Source organism: Notamacropus eugenii, chromosome 2 (assembly GCF_028372415.1).
Source record: "Notamacropus eugenii isolate mMacEug1 chromosome 2, mMacEug1.pri_v2, whole genome shotgun sequence".
In the NCBI taxonomy this organism is placed as follows: Eukaryota; Metazoa; Chordata; class Mammalia; order Diprotodontia; family Macropodidae; genus Notamacropus; species Notamacropus eugenii.
In genome coordinates this window covers 301,859,699-301,885,571 of record NC_092873.1, presented here as the reverse complement: position 1 = coordinate 301,885,571, position 25,873 = coordinate 301,859,699, and the positions used below count along the sequence as shown (strand labels likewise).

Genomic DNA, 25,873 nt, shown 5'->3' with positions numbered 1-25,873 from the left:
CCATAAACAATCTCCGATAATAACCACTTACCCTTATATAATGTTTTAAATTTTGCAAATTACTTTCCTCACATTGACCCTGTTTAATAGAATGATAATGCAAGTATTATTATCCCCATTTATAGATAAGAAAATTAAAAGATTAAGTGATTTGCCCTATAGCTGGTAAGTGTCTGAGGTGATATTCAAACCCAGGTTAGTTCTATTGTGTCTCTTAAGTAAGACTGTTTCATTTCAAGTCTTCCTCTTACTTTCCCCGCTTTGTATTCAGGTTCTAGACCATGTAGGGGCTTCAGTAACCTCATATTTTCTACCAAGAAGCTCTAATTTATGTCATTCTGGTATATTCTTACTGGACAGATGACAGAATAGCACACACTATTTCCATGTCCCTTGAGATGCACTAGAATGTTAGTGAAACCCCCTCAATTCAAGCAAAATCTCATCTACTTGGTATTAAATAATGTTTCTCTTTCATGTTTTTCTTTTTCCTTTATCTTCCTTCTGTCCTCTTGTTACATCCACACAGAGCTCTGAGCCAGCACCCAACAGTCAACGATGACTTGCCCAACAGAATTATTTCTGGCCGAGTGATAATCAAGGGAAATGTAAAGGAATTCACAGAAACAGCCGCCATCTTTGAAGATGGCACAAGAGAGGATAATATTGATGCTGTTATCTTTGCCACGGGCTATAGCTTTGACTTCCCCTTCCTTGAAGACTCTGTCAGAGTGGTCAAGAATAAGATTTCCCTGTACAAGAATGTATTCCCTCCCAACCTAGAGAAACCAACACTAGCTATTATTGGCCTGATCCAGCCCCTCGGAGCCATCATGCCCATTTCGGAACTCCAGGGCCGCTGGGCCACACAGGTATTTAAGGGTAAGTGATAACAGGCTTGTGGGAAGGAATCTTATTATATGGATTTTTCAGGTACAATAGCAAGAAACTGTTTGAATTTAATTCTATTTCAGACTCTGCCTAGAAGTAGCTAGAAGCTATACGATTATTTACTGCTTAGCTCAGGAGTTCTTACCCATTTTTTTGTGTTGTGGACCCTGTGCCTTCTCAGAATAATATTTTTAAATGCCTAAAATAAAATATTTGGAGTTACAAAGGAAAGCAATTATAATGAAATACTGTTATCAAGATTTTTTTTTAAAGTTAATCAACTCCAAGGTAATAATGACCCAGCTTAGCTGGTTATATCTCACAACATTCTTGCAAAGCAAATCGGTATTATTTAACCAATGTTACAAGTATATAAAACCAAAGTAGAGGCTTGCTACAAATACAGAGTGAAACCTGGTTGAGCCAGGAGCAAAAGTTCAAAGAATTTAGATCTCCAGTCTTTAAATTTTCCTTTTTCTATCACTTTCCTTTTATTATTATTTTCTTGTTGTTGTTTGGGCATTTTAGTCATGTCCAACTTTTCACGACTCCATTAGGGATTTTCTTGGCAAAGATACCAAAGTGGTTTGCCATTTCCTTCTCTATCTCATTTTACAGATGAAGAAACTGAGGCAAGCAGGGTCAAGTGACTTGCCTGGGGTAAATGTGAACTTACAAAGAAGTGTCTTCCTGACTCCAGGCCTAGCACTCTATCTACTGCACTACCTAGCTGCACCTTTGTTATTATTAATATCATCACAATGATCATTATCATTGTATTAGCCATATTTCCTTAAGTCATTTATTGAGAAAATGACTTTGCATCCTTCATTAAAAATCGGTGACAACAAAATTTTATTCACATGAAGACCACATCTCATCATGGTATGACAATAGACCTGCATTCACAAAGTCTTTGCTAGAGAGAGCCTAAGCTAGGGAAGGGTCTATGATGCTAGAAATCCTTTTTGTACAGGCCTGGAGACTATCTGGTTTCCAAGAAACCTAGCTAACTTCATAAAACCTCATCACCTACAGAGTTCCTATGAGGTGCTGAATTCTTCCACCATAGGGATCCCTAATTGGGGTTGGAACAGCTCTGGGAAGGACTATTTAAGAAAAGCCTTCTCTTCCTCCTCCCATCCCCCATTTAGTTGTCTGTGGTAACACACAAAAAAGGGAGTAGCAGGTGGTAGGGAAGGATTTTCCAAGATTCGATTTATTCCCCTAAAGTACAATCATATGATGGATCATTTCTCCACCAATAGCATGGACCTGGAAGTCCAGTTTCCTGTTGGACAATCAACTTTTTCAAGTGGGTTGATAAAAAAAGAGAGCACTGTGTTAGAATAGGGCACCTTAACCTGGTTTTCATGGATGGCAGTTAGATTTTGGGGGGGTGGGGGGTCTGTGAACTTGGGTGGGGGAAAATCACATTGTTATTTTCACTAATCTCTAGCTAAAATTTACATTTCCTTCAATTATTTAAAAACATTATCCTGAAAAAGAGATCTGCCTTCACAAAACTGCAAAAGGCAAACACAGGTTAAGAACACCTGGGTTAAAACAATCCCAATTTTAAATAGGTTGTTAGATTGTCTAGAACCTTACCTCTGAGATAAACTGAATTGATGGTAGGAATGGGAAAACTGTCTAAATGTCCAGGAAGAGGTCCACACTTGAGACTAAGATAGTAGAGAACAAGTCAGAGGAATATGTCTTTAAAATGCCAGTAAATCTATGAGCAAGTGAAATGATGTGTACTCTCTATACTCTGAAAGGAAATTTGCATCTGAGTGCCTCTCACAGTTTTAACTTTATGCAGTGGTTATCCATGCAGAAGGGAATGGAAGGGTGGGGAAGCTGGTTAGTGGCCACACCACACTGTGATTTGGAAAATAAAAATAAAAGTGAAAGGCCAAGGCAGAGAGAGAAGGCCTCCCTTCCTGGGAAGTGGCCTGGCTCAATCCAAGGATCAACTGCAAGTTCCTCTGCCATGACATCGAATTCGGTCTGTGGTTTGTTGCTAGCAGTCCACAAGCACTCTGCCCCTGATATGAACAGGCTGTGTGACCTTGGGTGGGTCATAAATTATTTGGCTTCCGTTTCTTCTCTTACGAAACAGGAACACGATTTGATTGCCTCTTTGACAGGAAAGCATTTAGAAAACTGCAAAACAACTGTAAAGGTGGCCTAGTATTCCTGCTTGACTAAGGGCCCAGGGCCATCCATGTCTAACAAAAGTGCAAATGCCACAGCGTTTATGACGTGGTGCTTTGAGTATATTTGTTTCAAATGTTTAATTAAAAATATAATGGATAAACCTGTTATATGTCTATATACATATATGCATGTGTTTGTATGTGTATATGTGCATATGTATATATACACACATAAACATATACATTATATATATATATATATATATAAAATTTATTTATTTTTAGGTGCCATTAATAATAAGAGGGGAGTTCAGATGGAGTGAGTTTGGGGTTAGGATGGGGGAAGGGAGGCTTTTAGGTTCCATTGCTACTAAATAAATCCTAAATGGAGCATCTTTAGACTTCTGTGTTGTTTTGCTGGGTCAGAATGAAAGCTCACTGAAATTGGGAATTGTTTCACTTCTTATATTCCCAGAGGCTAGCTGGAGGCCTGGCATCCAGCAGGCACTTAACAAATGCTTGTGAATTGACTGAGTCATAAAACTTACACTCTTCCTCAGGTACTATGGGAAATTCATAACCACACAGAGTGGGAGCATTGTATTTCATAAGTGTTTTCAAGCAGTAAACTCTGAAGGGGTAAAATCTACATGGTAGAATACCAAGAAATATGGGTTCAAAGCTAAAATGCTTAAAGCCATTTCCTTTAGAATCCTCTTGACTTCTTTCTGACCTTGCCCCCTTGGTCTCTGGGACTTCCATCTCCAAAGTGCATGTCCTGTGAGGGGTCTTTTGGCCTTTCACCTGAAGAATGAGCTGTAAGGTGAAGGTTATCAGTCTCCTGAGAATTTAGGCTTAGATTGTGGTTTTACATAACTGCTCCTTGTCTCACTGATGTAAAGCCCCATTGTTATGAGGTGGACTCCTGTAAGAGAGCTGATTTTGCTTCTTTGCATTTCCTCTTGAAACCAAATATGACAGTTCACGTTATTGTAGAGTATTTTATTTCATTGGGGGTAGGGGAGGGAGGAGGAAATCAGGGTTAAGTGACTTGCCCAGGGTCACATAGCTAACACTTCCAAGGCACATCTTCCTCACTTCCAATATTCCAGGCCTAGAGCCACCTGCCTTCTCAGGTAAAGGAATAGATGAAACTACAGAAAAATAAATTCATGATTTAAAAAAAAAAATCCACTTTAAAAAAGAATACATGATATGTGGCATAAACAATTAAAATAAGATATGAATGATATATACTACAGGCAATTAACTATAAAAAGAAATACCTGTTCAAACAGGACAGGTATAGGTACAGGTATAGGTAATTAGTTGTTCCCAGTAAAACACTGTTATACTTTTTGCTTTCAGAGAAGCCCTGTGAAAGTCAAGAGAGAGTTAATTAGGTTCAAACTTGAACTATTACAGGATAAACTCTTTGAAGTTGGGAAGCATGGCTACTATATTCTTGTATTGGAGGGAGCAAATATTGTAAATATTTGTTGACTGATTCATCTTGAATGAGAATCTGACCTTTGGGGGTCTGAGGATTTATTCGTTTATGATTTAGGACTAAAGACCTTGCCTTCAAAAAGTGAAATGATGGAAGAAATCACTAAAACTAAGGAAGAAATGGCCAACAGGTAAGAAATTAAAAAAAAAAATTGTCACTTACTTGCTATCCGACCTTGGGCAAGCAACAACTTTTCTGGGTCTTACTTTCTTCATCTTTAAAATTAGGAGATTGGGCAAAATGATCTCTAAGGATCCTTCCAATGCTAATATCCTATGAGTCTATAGGGTATTTATTCATTTCATTACATATGTAATTTAGATCTCATAGGAGCAATATTTAGTTGGCTCCTGATGACCTTATAGTCCAGAATGTTGTCCCTTATAAACCTAGTTGGTTTTTTAAAAATATAGACAAAACAACAGGTTGCTGAACAAAGAAAAGTCTGGTATAATTACCAACAAACTGATGAGGGATAAAGGAAGACAAGTCAGAGAAGTTTTTCAAATCCTATACCTGAAATTCATGAACACAAGCAAGGGTGAGAGGAAGAAATGAAGCCTGTAATTCTGTTTATGTTTTGCCTGAAGCAATACTGCTCTATGCAGGTCGAAAAGCCTCAGGCAGTAAGAAGTAATCTCCAAATCTTCATCAGTATCTCTGGCACTGGTCTTCCCCATTGACATGCTACTTGGGAGGGTAAGCCAGGAAGCAAGTGTGGGCTTAAGAATTAAGTCTGATGGGTTTAATTTAGCAGGGCCTCCCCTCTGTGATTTACAGGTGTGTTCATCTAGCCCAAAGGAGAACTGGTGGCAGGGTCATCTCTGTCTATTGGATATCTCTGACTAGATATCCTCTAGATATCTTAAACTCAACATGTCCCAAACTGAACTCATTACTTTCTCTGCAAACTGTCTCCACTTTAAACTTCTCTATCACTAACACCACCATCCTCCCTAGTCCCCAGGGAGCTCACAACCCAGGAGTCATTCTTGATTCCTCATTGTCTCTCTCACCCCCCGACTCCCCTACATCCTGACAATTTTATCTTTATAACATCTCTCCTACATGTTCATTTCTCTCCTCTCACACAGCCACCCCCACCATAGCAGGCCCCTGTCACCTCATGCTTGGACTATAGCAAAAGTCAGGGGCTGGGTGCCTCAAGCCTCTCCCCACATCAGTTCATTCTCCATTTAGGCACTGTAGTGATTTTTTTTTTTTTTTGAAACACAAATCACCTCCCTCTTCACTAACCTCCAATGGCTTCCTATGGCCTGCAGGATCAAATATAAGTCCTGTGGTGTTCAAAGTCTTTCATAACCCAGTGCTCTCCTCTCTCTCCTTTTCTAGTCTTCTTACATCTTATGCACCCCCATGTACTCTTTGGTCCAGTGATGCTGGCCTTCTGGCTGTTGTGTGAGTAAAACACTACCTCTCAGGCAATTTCACTGGCCGTCTCTCATACCTAGAATGCTCTCCCTCCTCATCTCCACCTTCTGGCTTCCTCTGCTTCCTTCCAGTCCCATTTACAATTCTCCTTCCTACAGGAAGCTTCTCACAGTCCCTCCTAATTCTAGTGCCTTCCCCTGTCAAACATTTCCCATTGTTCCTGGATATAGTTTGTTTGTACGTAATTGTTTGCATGTTGTCTCCCCCATGAGATGGTGAGCTCCTTGAGGACAGGGACTGTCCTTTATCTCTGTACCCCTAGCACAAAGCCTGGCACATAGCAGGTATTTAACAAATACCACCACCAATAATAGAGTTCCTACTATTTGCCAGGCACCATGCTAAGCACTTTACAAACATTGTCTCATTTGATCTTCACAACAACTCTGGGAGGTAGGTGCTGTTATTATTCCCATTTTACAGAGGAGGAAACAGACAAATGGAGATTAAACAATTTCTCCAGCGTCCCCCAGCTACTAAGAGTCTGAGGCCAAATCTGAACTAAGGTCTTCCTGATTCTAGGCTCCCCATGACTCCTAGCTGCCTCAGTGCTTACTGACTGATATGAATGATCAAACATTAATATGAAATGGACTATGAATAAATGAGCAGTAAGATTCAGACAAATTCAATGGTGGTTCAGAGCAGAGAAATCTCTTCATGCAGGGCCAAATCAAGAAATGCTTAATAGGAGAGAGAATTCAAGTTGAGACTTGAAAGATATCTAGGAATTAGGCAGAGAAAAGTGAGCGTGCAGGGCAGGCATTCTGGGCTTAAGCTACAGCAGGATATCCTGAGGCATAGCTGAAGCAGCATTTGATATTCCATTATCGGTGTCTGGGTGCTGTTGTCTGTTTCGCATGTCTCAGTTCTATCTCCCCAGCAAGGATGATAAGCTCCCAGATGGTGGGATCACTAATGTATCTCCCACAACTCTAGGAGCAGGGTTGAGCTCACAGTAGGTACCTGTTGATTGACTGGTTGGACTGATTAAGGGCCACTGCTTCTGTCTTCCTTCCCCATAGGTATGTGGAGAGCCCCCGCCATACTATCCAGACAGACTACATGGAATGTATGGAGGACCTTGCTGAATTGGTGGGTGTGAGGCCCAAACTGCTGCCCCTGGTCTTCACTGATCCCAAACTGGCATTTCATATGTTCTTTGGACCATGTACCCCGGTCCAGTATCGTCTACAGGGCCGGGGAAAGTGGGATGGAGCCCGAGAGGCCATCCTTACAGTGAATGACCGTATCAAGAAGCCAATGAAGACAAGAGAGATGGGAAAAAATAGCCACAGGCCCTCGATAACGATGGTGGTTGGCAAATGGATGCTGGCTGTAGTCTTCTTTTCCATTATCTTAGCATATTTTTAGCACTGGAGCTCATTGCTGCAGCTTTAGTGGGGTAGCTGGATCCAAAAGTGCCTTCAGAATGCCAAAAGAAGAACTTGGGGAGCTCCTCTCCTGTCTTCCCCTCAGGGCTTATCCTTCCGATGGCTCCCACAACCTCTCCCCCTGTTGTTCCTCTTTCCCCCATTTGTGTTGGTTCAGATTCCTTTCTTTTTGTTTACCCCATTCTGAGTTTGACCCAAAGCTCTGGGGCAGAGCCCCTATGCTTACTTTGGCTGAGACAACCTGGCAGGTTGTTAGTGGAGCTCAGCCAAAATGATTTGTCCTTAATACAGTCAGTAACTGTCTGAGAGGGCAGTGACATGGCATGCTGGATAGAGTACCAGGCCTGGAGTCAAGAAGACTCCTCTTCATGAGTTCAAATCCAACCTCAGACACTTACTAGCTGTGTGACCTTGGGCAAGTCACTTCACCCTGTTTGCCTCAGTTTCCTCACCTGTCAAATGAACTGGAGAAAATAGCAAACCACTCCAGTATCTGTGCTAGAAAACCCCAAAAGGGGCCACAAAGAAGTGGACATGACTGAAAAATGACAGCACAGCAACAAACTATCCCAGGTGTCAGGTGCGACCATGAAATTGAAAGGGACCATGGTAAGTTGTGTCCTGGAATTTGTTGAAACCCAAATAAAAGCTTCATCTAGCATTGCTGAAGCCCCTGAGATTCTAAGATAAATTTTCTACTAATCAGGTCAGACCTTTTGCACCTTTCTGACAGGCTTAACAAAGATGACTGGGACAAACTGTTGCCTGAACCATTTCAGGCTAATTGCATAGTTTCATTTAACCAGGAGGAAAATGAAAGACATTCGGTGATTAGAATTAGCCAGTGCAGAGGAGAATGTAAGACCTTGGCTTACTTGTCTCCCATTCCAACCCAGATGTCCTATGTGGTCCCAAGAATAAAGAGGTGAGGTATATAAATGAGGGACCCAGATTTGAGTCCCAGCACTGCCTCTCATTTATTCACCATCATTAGGCAGAATTTTCATCACTAAGCCTCCGTCTCTCTGCCTCCCTTAGGAGGTAACTGATCTTTCAAAGATCCATGGGCCTCCCTTAAGAAAGGATTTCCTTCCACATCCCATCGTGAGCTGATTTTTTGTTTGCAAAAAACTCTTGTGCAATAATACATAACTTCTGGGATCAGCGTCCAACACTGGACTGGTTAAATAAACAACACTTTGTAAATGCTGAAGAGATGACTGTTCAGAAGATTACTGGAAGGCAGAGTTACAACTTCCTTGGAATCAGAGCTGATCTGTCATTTCCACCATCCTTCCTAATCCATTTATGGCCTTTCTCAGTTACCTTATGTAATAATCTTCAAGGCTGACCTTTAGATTATTGACTGATTTATGTAATTAGGAAACAAATTGCACCTTAGTTCTGTTTACCTTTGTTCTACATTTCTGAAGCTATCTTTTAGTAAGTAAATTAGCCTGATTAGCTGTGCTAATAACCCAAGGGAAAGGATACCTTTCTTACTTGAAATACTACTCAGAATTCCTTCTCTAAGGATTTTCTCCAAAGCAGCTGTTCTCAAAGTCTAAAAGTATGATCTGGGGAACCCTGAAGGTCCTCACACCCTTTCAGGGGATCTATGAGATTAAAAATTATTTTCATAATAAAATTAAGACATTTTAATTTCTAATATAGTAAATACTGAGATTTCGTTTATATGCAACATGTGTGTGCTTATACATGTGTGTATACATACATAGAGAGCAAGAAAGACAGAGAGAGAGAGAAAGAGTTCAAATCTGGCCTTACACGACACTTACTAGCTGTGTGACCCTGGGCAGGTCACTTCACCCTATCTGCTTAAGTTTCCTCCTCTGTAACATGAGCTAGAGAAAGATGTAACAAGCAATTCTAGTATCTTTGTCAAGAAAACCCCAAATGGGTTCACAAATAGTTGGACGTAATTGAAACAATGGAACAACGAAACAAACACACATATGTATGTATAATATACACAGTCTCTAACATGTTTATGCACATGTATACTGTGTATATATCTTACTATTTACCATATTAGAAATTTACCACATTAAAAATTAGAAATATGTAATACATGTATTCATGTATATGTATATATGTGTGTGTATACGCACACACACACACACACATATATATATATGTGTATATATATATATATATATATATATATATCTCCCACATAAAAATTCTTGGATGGGGCTGATCATAATTTTCCAAGAGTATAAATGGGTCCTGAAATCAAAAAATTTGAGAACCACTGCTCTGAAGGAAAGATGTTTCTTCTGGAGGATCCATTAACTCATTATCTTCTCAGAGTAAGAGACCACCGTCTTCCTAGAACTCAATTCAAGTTATACATGAAGATTTAAAGTAATGAATGCTTATAATGTGGCAACAAAGGTATTTTAATCATAGATAGAACTTTTATAGTTTTGTACTGGTAGGAATAATGAGTATTAATATGATCTGTTCATCAAATCATGTAGAGGTTTACTTTAGTCATGGAGAGGTTTTGTTATTTACCCAATCATGATATGTTTGATTAAAGCTGAAAAGTGAGTGCCTAGATTTTGTTCTGGAATTGCCTTAGAGTCGTAACACCAGCACAATTTCCTCTGTGAATGAGATACATTAGACATTTGATCTATGTCTTTTCCCCCCTTTAATCCAAACTGTATAAATAAATCAGTGCAATTTATTTGGTACTTTTGTTCGTTTTGATGAATAACACTCTATCACAAACCTCCTCCTAAAGCTAGGTGGAACTGGGGAACTTTGACAGACAAGAAATAAATGCAAATGGTTGGAGTGCTGGTCCTGGAATCAAACAGACCTGAGTTCAAATTTGTCCTCACACACTTGTAAGTTGTATGACTCTGGGAGAGTCCTTTAAGCAATGTTTATCTCACTTCCCTCAACTATAAATGGAGCTAATAACAGCACCTCCCTCACAAGGTTATTGTGGCCGTCAAATGAGACAATAATTGTAAAGCATTCACACAAGGCCTGGCGCATGGTAGACACTATGAAAATGCTTATTCTCTTCTCTTTCCCTTCTCATCTATGAAATCCTGTTCAATAATGCTTGTTAAACATCTTCTGGGTACAGAGCGTGGTGCCAGGAGCTGGAGGGAAGTCCACAGTTTAAATGAAGTTACCATTACTGTCACTGTGGACCAGTGAGTCGAAGAGGGAACTGTGGCACGTACACAGATAACATGATAAGAAAAATACTGTTATTGAATCTCCGAGTTGGAAAGGGCTTACAAGATGGCCGAGACCTCAGAGCCTAATCCCTATCTGAACACACAACCCTACAATATCCCCGAAACAGGTGATTCTGCCTTCCCCTTCTTGAAGACCTTAATGATAAGCAGCCTCAGGTACCTTATCTCTCAGGTGGCCTACTCTACCTTTGGACAGCTTTCTGGGTTAGGGCATGCTTCCTTAGGCTTAGATCCAGTCAAAAATCTGGTTTTGTTTACTTCGGGTTTTTTTTTTTTTTTTGCTTTACCAATTTCCACCTACTACTCCTAGTTCTTCTGACTTCTGGGGCCAAAATAGAACAAGTCAAAGACCGCTTCCCTGGGACAATCCTACACAGATGTGAACACCATTATATCTCCCTTGGTACAGTGTATAAAGCACCTCCAATAGGAATCAGGAAGACTCATCTTCATGAGTTCCAATCCGGCCTCAGACACTTACTAGCTGTATGACTACCAAGCCACTTCACTCTGTTTGCCTCAGTTTCCTCATCTGTAAAAGGAATAGGAGAAGGAAATTTAAAATCACTCCAGTCTCTTTGCCAACTCCAAAAAGGGATCATGAAGAAGTGGACACAATTAAAAATGTCTGAACAACAACAACATTAGATTTGATAACTGGAAAGAGTGGTTTCAGTTGAATGATGACTGCAGAGAGTTATGAAAGATTGAGAAGAAAGGAGGTAAAGGCATCAATTGCAGATAGTCTTCTCAAGAAGTTTAGCCATGAAAAGAGAGAGATTTGGAACAACAGTCAGGAGTTATGAACAAATCCAGTGAGGGGTTTTTGAGGATGGAGAAGACATAAGCATGTTTATATGAAGTTGGAAAACAGCTATTAAATAAGGAGACATTGAAAATAAGTAACGGTGAAGATGACAGAAACAGCAACAATCTGCTAGACAACATGGGATGGGATGAGATAGGATCACGTGTGTGCTTTAGCAGAGTTTGCCATGGCAAGAAGGGCCACCTTCTCATGTAAGACAGAGGGGTAGAAGGTATCTGAATCTTGTGAGATGAAGGGGGAACTCAGCAAGTGGTTTCAGTGTTCCAGTGAAAGATAAGACAAGATTCTCAGCTGAGACTCAGATGAGAAGTGAAGAGAGCCAGGGTAGATGGTGCTCTCATTGACAGGGAGTCTAGGAATGGAGGTTCGTTCAAGATTGGAGTCATGGTGCAAGAGCTGGGAGGTTTTCTGGGGAAGGTATCCAACAGGTGATCGAGCTTATGGGTCCTTCCTAGCAGGAGCATGAGGATGACAGACATCCAGGAGAGTCAGTGGAAGCCAGTGGGCTTGCCAGCTACTCAGTGAGAATACAGAAAATGAAGCGAGTTCATTGGGTTGGGGACATGTGCCATTCCCCTCCCCCTTGTCCCCCATTCCACCCGTGCCTGTACCTTGCCAGAAGTTATATAGCCACATCTTTAGTTCTGCTGTGAAGAAAAAACAAAATCAGAGCCACACCCACAGGCCAGGACTAGTGTGATGGTATGATGAGAGGCTACATAGTTTGGCTCTGGTTTTGGGGGGACCCGAGTTCAAATCTAAGCTCTGCTACTTACTATCTATAAAACAGTGGGAAAGTTTCTTCCCTTCTCTAGGCTTCAGTTTCCTTATAACTCCTAATACCCCATGATGCTGGGATAGCAGAGAACAAAACAACACCTAGTTACCCATCTAGGGGTATGCTGGAGCCAGGCTTTTATCAAAAGTTGATTATTAAACTATAAGTGAAAGCATTTGCACTTTAGAAATCCGAAGTTGCCACAAGTTGATTTGTTGTTTTCTTAGTTGTCTTAACTTAAGAAAGGGATGCAAGAAATGTTTAAAATGCCGATTGAACTTAAAAGTAAATTGGGTATATTGGAGGTGGGGGAAAACCAGTTGTTAAACACTGATCAGCATACCTCTGCACCTATCTGAACATCAAATTTGTGATGGGATTGAAACTCTCCAGAAGGTGGAAGACAAGGGGCAAACCCTGCCTCTGAGCAAGAAGGCAGGGGCAAAACAGTTCTGGGTCTGGCCCTACATAGATAGAGCTGCAAGGAATATTTTAAGAACTTGGTAGTTTTTAAACCCAATGAAAAGGAGAATTTTGGCCTCCTCAAAACCATTTTTTGGGCTTCCTTGGTCAACAGACAAGTGGGCCACTGAGCAAGAGTCATACCTGGCTAGGGGCAAAGCCTAACTGCCAAAGGAACCTTATCAATGAGAAAAATTAAAAGGAGCACTAGGTGGACAGGAGAGGGCAGCAGAGAGTCACACTCAAAACCATCTAGTGGAAGACCATTTATGGGATAATAAGGGAGTGAGGATTTACATAACTACTTGGAATCAATAGTTATTCATTCACAGGTTTCCTTCTCATCCCCTTTTTTCTTTTCAACATGTTATGTACTATAATGTTACAAACTTCATTGTTCAGTTGTTTTTCAATTGTGTCCAACTCTTCATGACCCCATTTGGGGTTTTCTTGGCAAAGATGCTGCAATAATTGGCTATTTCCTTCTCATTTTACAGATGAGGAAATGGAAGCAAACAGGGGTGAGTGATTTGCCCAGGGTCACATAGCTAGGAAGTGTTTGAGACCAGATCTGAATTCAGGAAGATGAGTTTTACTGACTCTAAATACAACACTCTGTCCCAAAGTTATAAACTGAATACCCACAAGTGGGGAGTTGGTTTCAGATTACTGGAGAGTCAGGCATGCAGATTTTCCTAAGGTTTCCTGAGTAGGGATATAAGAGTCAAGAATATCAACATGAACTAGACAGTAATGCAATTCAATGGATTTGAAGCTGATTGACTTGCCAGACTCCAAGAGTTTTCATTAATAGTTTATTGTTGCTTTAGCAGGAGGTCTCCAGTAGAGAGCGCCAGAGAGAGAGTCCTGTGGAGTATTTTTATCAATGACTTGGATAAAGGCATAGATGAAATGAATGTTCATTAGATCTACAGGTGATACAAAATGGCAAGGTATACTTAACATACTGGATGACAGAGTCAGGATCTATAGAAATCTTGAAAAGTTACATCTAATAACATAAAGTTGCAGCTAGGTGGGTCAGAAAGATCTGAATTCAAACCTTGCCTCAAACACTTACTAACTGTGTGAACCTGGACAAGTCACTTAACCCGTTTCCCTTAATCCACTGGAGAAGGAAATGGCAAACCACTCCAGCATTTTTGCAAGAAAATCTCCTGGACAGCATTGGCGTGCCCACAGGATCACAAAGGGTCAGGCCTACTGAGCAGCAACAACATGATAAAATTCAATAGGGATAAATGTAAAGTCTTCTACCTAAGCTCAAAAACTGAAATGTAAGTATAAGGAGTCAAGGTTGAACAAGAATTTGTCAGAAAATGACCTTGGAGACTCAGTAGATCGCAGGCTCAGTATGAGTCAGCATTATGATATAGAAGGCAAAAACATTTCCCAGAACAAGACAGTGACAGTAATACCACCCCTAGAGTATTGTGTTCAGTCTGATCACCAAAGTAGAAAAAGGACGTTGATGAGATGGACTATGTGAGGGATGATAACCAGGATAAGGAAGGGCCTTGAATCTATGTCATATTAGTCTCACTTAAAGGAATTGAGAATGGTTAGCCTGGGGAAGAGAAGACCCAAGAATATGGGAACTGTCTTCAAGTACTGGAAGGAAGTTTGTGCAGAAGAGAGCAGAGAACGTTAAGCCATGGAAAGTAGAACCAGGAATGAGGAGGAGGGAAATCATAAAGAAGCACATTGAAGCTTAATGTCAAGAACAGCTTCCTAATGATGAGAGGAAGCTAGGAGGCAGAGCTGAGGAGGGAAGGAAGCGCAGGAATGGGGTATGGCCACAGTGTCACTGGATTGCATAGAACATGGAAAGGGAGATGGGCCTAAGAAGATTGGAAAGGTTATAAAGGGCCTGATTTTTGTCATCCTGGAGAACAGAATTTCTGATCTTTTTATTCAATTTCTTCAGAGGAAAGGATTAGGACTTTGACTAGGAGGAAAAGGGATTTGTATTTTTTTAGGAACTGATAGTTAAAGACAGAGAAGGTTTCTCGTGCTGATTGATCCAGAGGCTTTGATCTAGGATCTTGCAAAAATACTTTTACACTATTTTTGAAAGAGAGAGGTGTGAGGCATGGTATACTTACTGTTCTTCCCCATTTGGCATAGACAGGTCCTCAGACAGACATAGAGGCAGATAATTGTACCCTGAATGGATGGCCCCAGGAAATGGTCATTCTATTTAGGCGATACTATTATCCTAGAAAGAGTGGAGAAATACGAATTTCCAATAGTTAAGGAAATCATAGGTGTCAAAAGCAGAAGCTAAGCCAACAGCTAGAGAATCTCAGAAGACCTGAATCTGATGTGTTTCATAATCAAAATGGAAAGCCATTTATTCTGGTATGGCACATGATTGCTTGAGGATCCTGAATTGTGTCTTGGGGGACATGGACCATGCTAAAGACCTCTGTGTTGAATTCTAAACTACAGGCCAAGAAGTGAGTAAAAAACATCTTCCAGTTACATGGAAAGATTGGAAAATAAATTATACTGTTGATGAAAAGGTTCATGACCTTAGTACAAATGAGCCATGATAGGGTGAAGAACAATACTTTGTACTAAGATAGACCAGTCACTATGCCACAGAGTCCTCTTTGCCTTGGTTTGCTTATTAGGTTTTCAGTGATTCTCCATACTAGATTTCCAGAGAGAAAGCCTTCAGAATCTCATGACATGAAGACTATGTTGACCCAGTAGACTTCTACCTACTTAAGTCAAAAGGTTATTAGCCTTTTTTATGCCCTTTGGCAGCATACTAAAGCCTATGAACTCTTTCACAGAATAATATTTTGTGGCTTATAGTCACAATAGAATGAAATGCAAATTTTAGTGGTTGGTAAAAATAAGAATGTAATTATTTTCTCATCCAAATTCATGGGTCTCCTGAAATCCATCCATAGACCCTAGAGAGGTCCTTGGACCCCAGGTTAAGGGGGTCTGATTTAAGCAATGGCTTCAAGTAAAAGAATTCTCAGACACTGACTACTTTTCAACAATTCATGGGAAAAAGTGATTGGCAATATGAGCTTCTTAGAAGGGCTACCCTACCTGGATGAAAAGAAGTTGTTCGAGCCAGAGGAGAGACTCCTGAATGCATAAGGCAGACTGGAGGTGACCAGTCTAAAGCTATCCACTGAGATGCTTCAGTTTTGTCCAATATCTTCGAATGAGTGGTATCTCACAGTTTGACAATAATGAGTAATTTCTGACCTTGGAGGGCAAAAAAGAAGCACTGGCCACCCTCAGAGAACTATCATGAGGTAAGAGTGTGTCTAGGTTTTAAGTCATCACTACTAGAAATTTTTGGAAAAATTTTATCGACATTGCAAAACTTCTCAATGATCTCAGCCTTGGATTTGTGAGAGGGCTAAATGATACCCAGAAAGACAGTCATAGCTTTAGCACAGAATACCTGAGAGGACTCACCTGCCTTGTTATGATCAGATTGTCAGGAATTCCAGGTAAGTGGCAGTCCTGCTAAATCATCTTAGTGTCACTAGAAAACACAAGACAGCAGATTGCTGAGAAGCAGTGCTCTGTCAGGTCCCTGAGAGGGTGGGGTCTATATGTTCTTTAAACTTTATATTCCCCACCACCACCCCCATTGCTTAGCCCACTGTCCTACACATAATAAGCGTTTTTAAAAGACTGCTGCTGCTATTGTCAGGAAGTCTGTCATTCTATAAAACAACAAAAGCAAAGAACAGGTTCTCCAAAGACAATGCACTGCATTTACTTACTGCCTAGGAGGGAACTTTGTTCAGTCATGTCCCACTCTTTGTGATTCCTTTTGTGGTGTCCTTGGCAAAGATACTAGAATGGTGTCCGGCCTAACTGCCGTGGGCTGCTGGGTCCTTCTTACCTAACTCAGGTCTTCGGTGATCAGCCGGATAAATGTACGAGAGAAGAGACCTCCAGAGTCAAACAAGTGTAGGCTTTATTCCAGATACCAGCTACATGTCAACATACAGGACAAGTTCTCCCCATGGAGCCCCCTCCTCCTTCTGGAGGAGAGAGGAACCCAACCTCCAGGCTTTCTTGTCCCCATTTAAACTCTCCCAGCTGCTTAGTTTGCTCGCTCATGGACTTCGTGCATGCTCTCAGCCCCTAGCCAAATAACAACAGGTGTGCTCAGACCATGGGCCAATCTCAAGGGTGGGATGCTCTCCCCAGCAAGTTTCCACTGAAAAGAGGTGGAAAAACAAGATAGCTCATGTTTCACTCCTCAATTCCCAGCTGTTCCCTGGGGGGCCTCGTGAGAGCTCTGCAGTTTAGAAGCCCTCACCTTTACCTGACCCGAGACTGTTCACGTGCTTACACCCCAACAGAATGGTTTGCCATTTCCTTCTCCAACTCATTTTACAGATGAGAAAACTGAGGCAGACAGGGTCAAATGACTTGCCTAAGGTCACACAACTAGTAAGTATCTGAGGCAGAATTTGAATTCAGGATTTCTTGAATCCAGGCACAGTGCTCTATTTTCTGCACCACCTAGCTGCACCATAGGGAAAATAAAAGGAAGGAGACCACAAGAATTTCCTATACTAGTGAAATCACAGGTCCAGTCCCTATGTGCTCTCCTATTATGTGCCAGGTGCCCTGCTGGGTGCTGGCAATGCAGAGACAAAAAGGAAACTGCCCCTGTCCTTATTCCTGACTCTTCCCTCATCCTCAGCTCCCAGACCCCAGTAGTTGCTAAGCCTTTTCATCTCTACCCAACCAACCTTTCTCTCTTCTCCTCTCCACTTTCAAAACCTCCACCCTGGTTCAGGTTCTCATCATCTCTCATCTGGATTCTAGGAAGAACCCACAGTTACCCTCCCCACCTTGCTCCCAGTCTCTTATTTATTGAATATATTCTCTCCATAGCTTCCAAACTGTCAGCCTTCAAACACAGATCTAACAATGTCTTGATCTGATCCATCTGGCCATACTCAAAAACTGTGGCTCCCTATTCTTTCAAGGACAGAGTATGGAATACTTAGCCTCACACATGCACCTGTCCACTGTCTGATTCCCATCTACCTTTTCACTTTGATTTCATATCTTTCTCCTTCCCACTCTCTGTTACAAGCTGACCAGGTACCTGTTCTCTGCAGGTGACATTTCCTCACCTGGCCTTAGCACAGGTGGATCCCTCTCCTTCTCTAGCTACCCTCACCTCAACCTGGTAGAATACTTAGCCTTCAGGTAGGAATTGTAAAAAGGTGAAATGTGTCACTCTTAATATGTTTAAGATGAGAGAGAATTTATTAAACTTGGGGGGAAATAAGTGAAAGAAAAGGAAGTAAAAAAACCCTTTCTTTCTGCATTCTTAATCCTGGCACGTTTTTGAATGTGAAAAGAAAGATAAGGGAAAATGAACCTGGCACACACTGTATGAGGAGCCGCCATGAAAGACTTAGCTGAAAATGGCAATACACTGATCTAAGGCAATTCCAAAGGACTGACTGTGAAAAATGCTCTCCATTTCCAGGGAGAGAACTGGCGAACTGAGTGCGGATTAAAGCAGACTTTTTACGTTTCATTGTTTCTTGCTTCTGGTTATTATTTTTTGTAACGTGGCTAATGTGCAAATGTTTTGCTTGACTTCACTCGTATAAACAGTTCCACTTTGCTTGCCTTCTTAAAAGGGGTGGGAAGGAATTTGAAATTCAGTTAAAAAAAGAATGTTAAAAATATTTTTTATATGTAATGGGGAAGTAGTTAACGAAATAAAAGTAGTGGTAGTACATAAGATAAACCCTGGACTTTTTAAGCAAGATCGAGAAAATAAAAAAACGAGACAAGGGTAACAGAACTGCCACCGTCGCCTATTTTCCCCTCCCCCGGGGCCACAATTTCTCCCTCTGTCCAAGGGGCGGCCTGGACCCTACGACCTCACCAGGTTCCACACTCAGACTGTGAGGCTGCGGAGGCTGCCCCTCCCTTCCGCGGGCTCCACCCCCAGAGCCACGCCCACAGAGCCCCACCCCGTACCACCAGCTTGAGGGTCACGAGCGGGAGAAGGGCGAGGAGGGCCTTCGTCGGCTCCCTCCCCATTTTCAGAGGAAACGGGAACCCACAGCCCGGGTGTTTCAATAACATCTTATTGAGCCCCCAGGCCAGTGTAGCAACCACTTCTGCGCACGTGCGGCTGCCTTCCTACCATTCCCCGTACCGGGAGGACGGCAAGTGCCGAGGCTAATGGGGCGGCATCTTGGGGGAGGGGGGGGCTGTCCTGTGGGTTTTCCGGAGAGCAGTCGTAGGAAAGCAAGGGATCCCGGGCTCCTGCTCGCCGTTTTCCTCGGAGAAGGAAGGGGTGGTGCCCTGAGGAGGTCCGGGAAGGGGCGGCGGAGAACAAACACACCCCCCTCGCTGGGGACCCCAGAGCCCCCATGGGCAACATCAGGAGCGAGCGGGTGCCAGGGGAACGCCACGGCTCCAAGTCCCACCGCACCGATGGCGCAGGTGACCAGGCGCACGCAAAGAGCTCCCGCACAGGATCAGGATGGACAGCACGGACGACCGCAGCGTTTTCAGCGTTGCAGACTCCTAGGTGTGGGGCGTGGGGCCCCGCTCCGCTTCCCGCCCCGCTCCCCCTCCGCCCCGCCCCGCCCCGCCCCGCCCCCCCCTCCGCCCCGCCCCGCCCCGCCCCGCCCCGCCCCGCTCCCCCTCCTCCCCCGCCCCGCCCCCCCTCCGCCCCGCCCCGCTCCCCGGGCTGTCTGCCTCAGAGGCTGCGCAGTTTCTGGGTACATAGTTTCTCCAGTCTGTGAAGTTTCTCTAGACTGGTCAATTTCTACTCTGGTCAGTTGCAGCAGAAAGCTGGACGCGCTGCCCTTCCGCGGTGTGCTCGGCCTTGGCGTCTGCCGAGGCTTCCGTGGGAGCGGTCTTCTAGTGTCTGAAGAACTGTTATGGGTGGAAAATGAATTAGAGCAAGAACTGGCCGGCTCAATCAACTCTCTTAAGCCAAGCGCCTGGAGGGGCCATCCTGGAAGCCCAAAGTTGGCCTTGACCTCAAGGAGCATCCATTGTAGTGGAAGAGAACGTACTTACAGCTATGTACGGACAAAATGTGAAAACTGAAGGGGATGTCTTGTCAGAGGAGAGGTGGAGCAGGGTGGAGGGGAGGGGAAAGACTTTTGGCAAACGATAGGTTTTGACCAGAATCTTAAAGAAAGCCAGGTGGTAGAAAAGAGTATTGGACATCCAGGTCAGAATAATGGGAGTATCTTGTTCGAGGACCAGCAAGGAGGCCAATGTCACTAGATCACAGAATGGGTGGAAGGGGGTAAAGTGTAAGAAGACTGAAAAGGTAGGGAGGGCCAGGTTATGAGGGGGTTTAAAAACCAAACAGGTACACACATGTGTATGTATATGTGTATATATACACACACATAATATATATTATACACATACACATATATCCTGGAAGTGATAGGGGGTATTAATTTTTTTTAAAAAATTGACCTACTTGTTGGATAGTCTTTTCTTACAGTGAGAAGAAGAGTACTTTACTAAGTAGGGGAGGGCTTTAGAAGGTCTCTTTGGCTGCAGATTTAGGGGAAAATACAGCACGTTGTCGAAATAGTCCAGGCATGAGTTGATGAGCCAGGTGGTGACTGTTGCAGGAGAGAAGGGCACATATAGGAGAATTGATTCTAAGGTAGAAACGAGCAGGCTTAGCTCCAGATTGGATGGATGTGTGGAAGTGAAGATGACTTGGAAGCCTGGGTGACTGAGAGGATTGCAAGGGAAAACTATGCATCAATTAGAACTGCCTGTCTAAATCAGGAATTCTAGTTTTTGTGTGTGTCATGAACCTCTTTGACAAGCAAGACTATGGACCTCTTGCCTGAAGATAATGTTTTTAAATAATTGAAGGAAATGCTGAATTTCAGTTGAAGGTTAATGAGAAGTCAAAAGTGGTTCTGTTCCCTTCCCCTCTAACAAGTTTATTGATTTTCTGAAATCCAAGGGGTGGAGGGGGAGGGGCTAGGGTCTCCCAAAAGGCCAGATATAACGGTTACTCTTGGGATTCTTCTACAATGACTGACTTGACATGTAGAAGTTTGGGGGGTAATGTTGACTTTTTTATTTGAAAAAGACCTGAGGGTTTTATTGGACCACAGACTCAGTAAGAGAACAGTGTTACATAGCCTCAATATGGCCTCAAGGACACATATGGCCCTCTAGATCCTCAAGTATGGATCTTTGACTGAATCCAAACTTCACAGAACAAATTCTTTTAATCATGTAATTCTTTAAGGGGATTTGTCTTTTCTCAAGTTCCCAAAGCTATGATTTTCCCCCCATACCACACTCTTCATTCTTGCTGATCCCTTCCCCAGCTCTCATTCCTTACTCTTTTCACTTCAGGACAAAACTTAGGGACACAGGTGAGGGTCCCTGTGAAGGGCAGTGGGTATGGAGACCTTGTTTCTCGCCTTAGGCATAGGATTGTCCAGAGATACCCTTTCTCTTTAGACCATGTGCCAAGATGCTGTCTTGGCTTGCCTTAGTTCTGCGTGAAGAAGCACATTCAGAAGGTCCTGAAAATGGCAGGGTTCCTAAAAGTGTGTTCTGCCTCATTGGAGGCTCACTCTCAGCTCCCTGTGGCAGACAAGAGAAAGCTCTCAAAGGGAGATCTTGTTGTTCAGCCTAGCTTCCTCAGTACTTATATTTGGAAAGCCTTCCCTGGCCTACTGTTATATATATATGTATATGTGTGGGGGTGGAGGGGAGAGTGTAATAGATGTAATGTCATTATATAATTGACATTCCTGTAGTGCTTCAGAGTTTATAGAGCATTTTACATACCTGTTCTCATTTGACTCATAACCTGATGAAGTGTGTATTGTATATATTTACCTCATTGTGCAGATGAGGAAAACTGAGTTTGAGAGTAGTTTAGTGACTTGCCCATGGTTACAAAGCTAATAAGTGTCCAAGGTAGGATTTGAACCCAGGTCTTCCTAACCCTTAAGTCCAGTCCTCTGACCATTCTGCCATGCTGCTCTAGATGTAAGTTCACTCTGTCTTCCTTGGGTAGAGAAGGGAATTCCTTCATCCCCAAGTCTCTTGCCCTGAAGCTAAGACAGAAGATGGCACCCTTGGTTCCTTAAAAACAGTGCACTGAACTCTTGATTTTTTTTTTACTCCTCATTTTAAAAGTAACTTGACTTTGGCTTAGCATAAATCCTGGAGCCAATTTCACAAGATATTGTTGAGGCTTGAAATTTTGCCAAGTATCAGTGGTCCTTTCCTTTTTACAGAGACATGCAGGTCATCTGTCTAGCATTCAAAGAAGCCAAAGCTGTTCTGACTGAGGGGCTCCCAGACTGCGCAGGATGGACCCTGTCACACTAACAGGGCACCATCAGGTCACTTTGACTACCTCCTTCTTATCCTGAGCTGAGCTGAGCTTGGAAAAGACCTGTTGTCTTGGGAGTGTAGCCTTATTCATTCCCAGCATGCTGGCCAGGGTGAATCTTAGCTTGGTGGCGAGGGCAGGTATGTCCTGGTAATGGGAGTTCACTCATTAGGGACTTGGCTAATTATTGAGTTTAATTTATGTAGCATTGGACACTTGAAAACTTTTCTACCTTTGCACCAAAACTCCTGTATGGACACCCTACTTTGGGCCCAGATGCCCTTTGCCTGGAGTATTATTGTTTAAACAGGTAAAATCACATGACACTTTGAAATTTTGTTTGGTAAAATATAACATAAATTGAGTGTTGCATAGGTCAGAAAAGGAAAACTCGGATTTTTTTTTTCTGTTACACAGTGATGTCTGTTGCCAGGTTATTTGTTGTGATAGGATTGAACAAAGTTGTTGTCCTATCTAATGATCTCTGTATTCATGTATTAAATTTTTCATTCCTAACAAGTCCTAAGAGCACTGAAATGAGGAAGGGAAGGGGATATTCATGTTCTCTCTCAGGTCAGAGGCCTGAGGCTCAGTAATAGTGGGTTGTGGTGGTGTCCTCTGTTCAGAATTCTCTATTCTGGGTGATGTGTGTGCTACCACTCTGCCAAGGTTGGAGGAAATAAATCTATGTTCAGCCACAAGGAAGATGGAAGCCAGCCATCTAGTTAGAATGGAATTGGTAAGGAGGGGCATGGTCATTATCTTTACACGTCTTTACTCTCTACTCCATGGTTAGAACACTTTACCTGAATCTGAGAAGTATGCACAAAAATGGTTTTGGCCGTCTGAGAGAAAGGGTCTAGAGCATGACCTCTTCTGATTTTTAAATGATGGCTTTATCTTCTGCCTTAGAGATTCTGATAAAGGTTTGGAAATGAGCTGCAAAAGGCAATGGAAGGTTCTTTTAAGCTTTTTCATTACAGAATGTCTGAGGGAAAACTGTCACATTAACAAAATGGGTTGTCCTTCAAGGAGGGAGGACTGTGAAAGATCCAGAACATGGTATAGGAACAGTAGGGTAAAGGGAGAGCAGAAGAGTTTGGGGTTCCTCTGGTGTACAACCTAAGGGCATGAGAGGCTCGAGGGCGGGTGGATCTTCAGCCAATCTTAGAAACCCGGACTCCCAAACCAAGGCCAGATCTTAGTGATACCTAGGAGGAGACATTCTCTTCTATTGTGTGTGCATTAACCTCACTTTTTGGGTTCCCTATAGATACTCATTTCCTAAAGACAGGGTCACTCACTTCAAATATTACTTAAAACAGACTTTATATTTTAAGCCATAATGGAAGCAATAAAATAATTAGATGGCTCCTCGGAGTTTGGTGAAATATGTTAGACTATCTCCCTTCATTAACATAGACTTAGACAGAAATTAGCTTTCCATCCCCATGACAAAGAATTTAGACGTTTCCAAATGGAAATTTAGGAAGGAGGCATGTTTCCTAGGGGGTTTTTAGTCTCTTTCCTACTCTGATCATTTCCAGATTTCTCCTTTCTTAGCAGACTGGTGCATTGGAGGCTCTTAAGTTCTTGCTTCCTGCATGGGAGAATCTGCTGCTGCTGAGTTAAGATTGACATTTAGAAAGAGTCAAATTGGGGGAATGAAATGAATGCATTGGTTTAGGAAGCCTCTTTCAGCCATTGTTTTCTTTGGGGAAACAGATGCTGGACATAAGTGTTTATAAACTATTCAGTATTCTAGCACCTTCTCTAAATCTGAATCCTCAGTGGCTTGGATGGTATAAATCAACAAGGATATGAGCCTGAGTAGGTCATGAGTTTATTCTTAGTTATAACTTAAGAGCTAAATGCCTGCCATTGTTTATCAGCTGTTGCTAACTAGTTATTCACAGTATCAAAGTAGTTCGTGATGGGTCAGGCCATTTGCTTCAAAGGGGACAGCTACACTATTCAAGGTAGCAGGGTATATGGTCCTTCTGTAAGAAAAAAGAGGCCTTCTGGAGCACGAAGACCTAAATTAACATTGAAAGAGACATTCTGGGACTTGGATTTGGGACTTTCAGTCCTGAGTAGGTCCTGAGAAATCTTTTGTAAATTAGACTGAATTGAGTTGCTATCCTAGTGTGCCGCATGAGGGGAAGGAAGTACTGGGTTTTTTTTTAATTAATTAATTTATTTTTAGTTTTCAGCATTCATTTCTGCAAGATTTTGAGTTGTAAATTTTCTCCCCATCTCTCCCCTCCCCCCACCCCAAGACACCATGCATTCTAATTACTCCTTCCCCCAATCTGCCCTCCCTTCAATCAGGTACAGCTAGGTGGTACAGTAGATAGAGTACCAGTGCAGGAGTCAGGAGGACCTGAGTTCAAATGTCACCTCAAACACTTGACACTCACTAGCTGTGTAACCTTAGGCAAGTCACTTAACCCCAATTGCCTCATCCTTGATGAATATTTGGTCACTGGATTCAAATGGCTCTGAAGGAGAAGTGAGACTGGTGACCTGCACAGCCCTCCCTCACTCAAAACAAAGTCAAGTGCAAGTCATGTCATGACCTTCTTTGGCAATGAAGGACAAACACACACCTCCCTTCAATCACACATGTCTTTTCCCTTATCCCCATCTTCTGTCTTTTCTTGTAGGGCAGGATAGATTTCTATACCCCATTATCTTGTATTTCTTATTTACCAGTTGCATGCAAAAGCAATTTTCAACATTCATTCCTAAAACTTTGAGTTCCAACTTATCTCCCTTCCTCCCTCCCCACCCATCCCCACTGAGAAGGCAAGCAATTCAATATAGGCTCTAAACGTGTAGTTATGCAAAAGACTTCCATAGTAGTCATGTTGTGAAAAACTAACTATATTTCCCTCCATCCTATCCTGTCCTATCCTAATTTATTCTATTCTCTCTTTTGACCTTGTCCCTCCCCAAAAGTGTTTACTTCTAATTACTCTCTCCTCCCATTTGCCCTCCCTTCTATCATCCTCCCCCAACCCGCTTATCCCCTTCTCCCCCACTTCCCTGTAGTGTAAGATAGATTTTCATACCAAATTGAGTGTACATGTTATTCTCTCCTTGAGCCAAATGTGATGTAAGCTTCACATTTTCCTCTCACCTTTTCCCTTCCATGGGAAATGCTTTTTCTTGCCTCTTTTATGAGAGAAAATTTGTGCCATTCCATTTCTCCCTTTCTCCTCCCAATATATTCCTCTATCTTCTCTTAATTTTATTTTATTTTTAGATATCATCCCTTCCTATTCACCTTGCCCTGTGCCCTCTGTCTATATATATATGTAATCCCTCCACCTACCCAAATACTGAGAAAAGTCTCAAGAGTTACAAAAAATTATCTTTCCATATAAGAATGTAGACAGTTCAACTTTAGTAAGACCCTTATGATTTCTCTTTCCTGTTTACCTTTTCATGATTCTCTTGATTCTTCTGTTTGAAAGTCAAATTTTTTATTCAGCTCTGGTCTTTTCATCAAAAATACTTGAATGTCCTCTATTTCATTGAATGATCATTTTTTTCCCCATTAGTATTATACTCAGTTTTTCTGGTTAGGTGATTCTTGGTTTTAATTCTAGTTTTTTTGACTTCTGGAATATCATATTAGAATCCCTTCAGTCCCTTAATATAGAAGCTGCTAGATCTTGTGTTATCCTGATTGTATTTCCACAATATTCAAATTTTTTGTTTCTGGCTGCTTGCAATATTTTCTACTTGATC

General features: G+C 42.1%; 1 protein-coding gene and 1 long non-coding RNA gene across 6 annotated transcripts in view; one reads left to right on the top strand and one right to left on the bottom strand.

Moving 5' to 3' along the window:
* FMO5 (flavin containing dimethylaniline monoxygenase 5) overlaps positions 1-7,602 on the top strand; it is a 72,754-nt gene extending 65,152 nt beyond the window's left edge. For all 3 annotated transcript variants that reach the window (XM_072644595.1, XM_072644596.1, XM_072644594.1), the window contains exons 7-9: positions 530-882; positions 4,621-4,693; positions 7,041-7,602. In XM_072644595.1, the coding sequence (XP_072500696.1) occupies positions 530-882; positions 4,621-4,693; positions 7,041-7,389 (775 nt within the window). In that variant the 3' untranslated portion in view covers positions 7,390-7,602. The remainder of the gene's footprint in view (positions 1-529; positions 883-4,620; positions 4,694-7,040) is intronic.
* On the bottom strand, positions 4,041-16,857 carry LOC140527571 (uncharacterized). 3 transcript variants are annotated; one of them, XR_011974860.1, is made up of 6 exons: positions 16,628-16,857; positions 16,192-16,261; positions 14,850-14,962; positions 11,136-11,186; positions 4,340-4,428; positions 4,041-4,207 (listed from the first exon to the last, which is right to left on the bottom strand). It is a non-coding gene; the product is annotated as an uncharacterized lncRNA (long non-coding RNA). The 3 variants fall into 3 exon arrangements; XR_011974859.1 differs by lacking the exons at positions 4,041-4,207; positions 4,340-4,428 and having other exon boundaries at positions 9,812-11,186; XR_011974858.1 differs by lacking the exons at positions 4,041-4,207; positions 4,340-4,428 and having other exon boundaries at positions 9,812-11,186; positions 16,506-16,848.
* Positions 16,858-25,873: the final 9,016 nt, after the last annotated feature.